A 1,295-nucleotide genomic window follows, 5' to 3' on the forward strand; every position below is an offset into this window, starting at 1 on the left:
TTGCAAAGAAAGGGCGAGATATCCCTGAACCAAGTTCTACGTGGTCCTAATACAAAGGGAAACAACAAAGAATGACCTTCATGAATCATAAAATGAAGCCTACGTGGGGGTCACGCGAAAGCAGCGCCGAAAGAGCTAAAGGTGATGAACAAAGCTCGGTGTCCATGTACTTTCCGTTCATTGCTGCTGAGGAAGATGGCAAGCCAACAAAGACTCAATGCGAAGAGGTTGCACAGACACCTCGAGGCTAAACGTTCCCACTCTCGAACCGTGCAAAAGCAAGACAGTACGATCGGGAAGAGCGTCAATAGAAGGAGAATCGGAAGCGAAAAGCCAGAGAGCTTGTCGCGTCCGAGGATTTCCTGCCACTCTCATGGAGCAGCGAGGACGAAAGTTGAAGGCCCATACTTTGTCCGGGAGCGCGGTCGAGCAGTCATGTACTCCCGCACCCCTGAGATCGCAGCGGCTGCTGGACGAGTTGACGGTTGGAAACATACGATCGAACAGCGCTACCCGCCAGAGACCATGCCTGCAGGATGCCTGCGATTCGACCAAGCCGATCACAGCTTTGACAAGTGCTCAGGGTCAACATTCGAGGAGAGAGCCAAGATCTTCTACGAATGGAAGCCAATTTTGACCCGGCACAAGCAATGGCTGAAGACCACCAAACACGCAAGAAAGTGCCAAGCGACCGCGCAATGGGCGAAAGACGAAGAGATAAAGCGAGAAGCAAACTCGAAGCGCATCGCAGACAAGCATCCAAAAATGATGCGGCGTCTGTTTGGAAGTACAGGCGAAGAGACTATGGCAACAATCAACGACGTGCTCGACGTCTCATACTGCCCCGACAGTGGAAGTGACGTCGGCATTATCCCGATGACAATGGTAGAAGCACTCAAGGTCCTGGACAACACAGTCCGACCTGAGCTACTCTCCAAACCGTGGATCGGACAAGTCGTCGGACAGATATCGATTACGTTCACGGAGACCGTCGATCTGAGTGTCAAGTTGCACACGGCCGCCGGTCAGGTCAAATTGCCTGGGAAATATCGGTTCTATGTTGTCGACTCGAACGACGAACTAATTGTCAGCAAGCACCCACCACAATCCATTGGCCTGGACATGTCCAAGCTGCTCGAACAAGTCACAGTCCGGCAAGGTGAAGGCGACGGCGATGGCATTGGCGACCACAATGAGAGCGAATATGTCACGTTCGATATATGTGTGCGAAACTTGCACGATATGAACAAACAGCTCGATGCCGAAGACATGAGTGCTGCCGAGCATTTGTTCGA

At 52.0% G+C, this 1,295-nt stretch overlaps 1 protein-coding gene across 1 annotated transcript; it reads left to right on the forward strand.

Annotated features, from left to right (window-relative positions):
* Nucleotides 1–525: 525 nt before the first annotated feature.
* Nucleotides 526–1,273, forward strand: H310_04615 (hypothetical protein; the record flags this gene model as incomplete). Its single annotated transcript, XM_008869041.1, has 2 exons — nucleotides 526–1,211; nucleotides 1,255–1,273. The coding sequence occupies 2 exons, from the start codon at nucleotides 526–528 to the stop codon at nucleotides 1,271–1,273; spliced, it is 705 nt and encodes a 234-aa protein (XP_008867263.1).
* Nucleotides 1,274–1,295: the final 22 nt, after the last annotated feature.

The sequence above is a fragment of the Aphanomyces invadans genome, assembly GCF_000520115.1.
Source record: "Aphanomyces invadans strain NJM9701 unplaced genomic scaffold supercont1.7, whole genome shotgun sequence".
Classification (NCBI taxonomy): Eukaryota; Oomycota; class Saprolegniomycetes; order Saprolegniales; family Verrucalvaceae; genus Aphanomyces; species Aphanomyces invadans.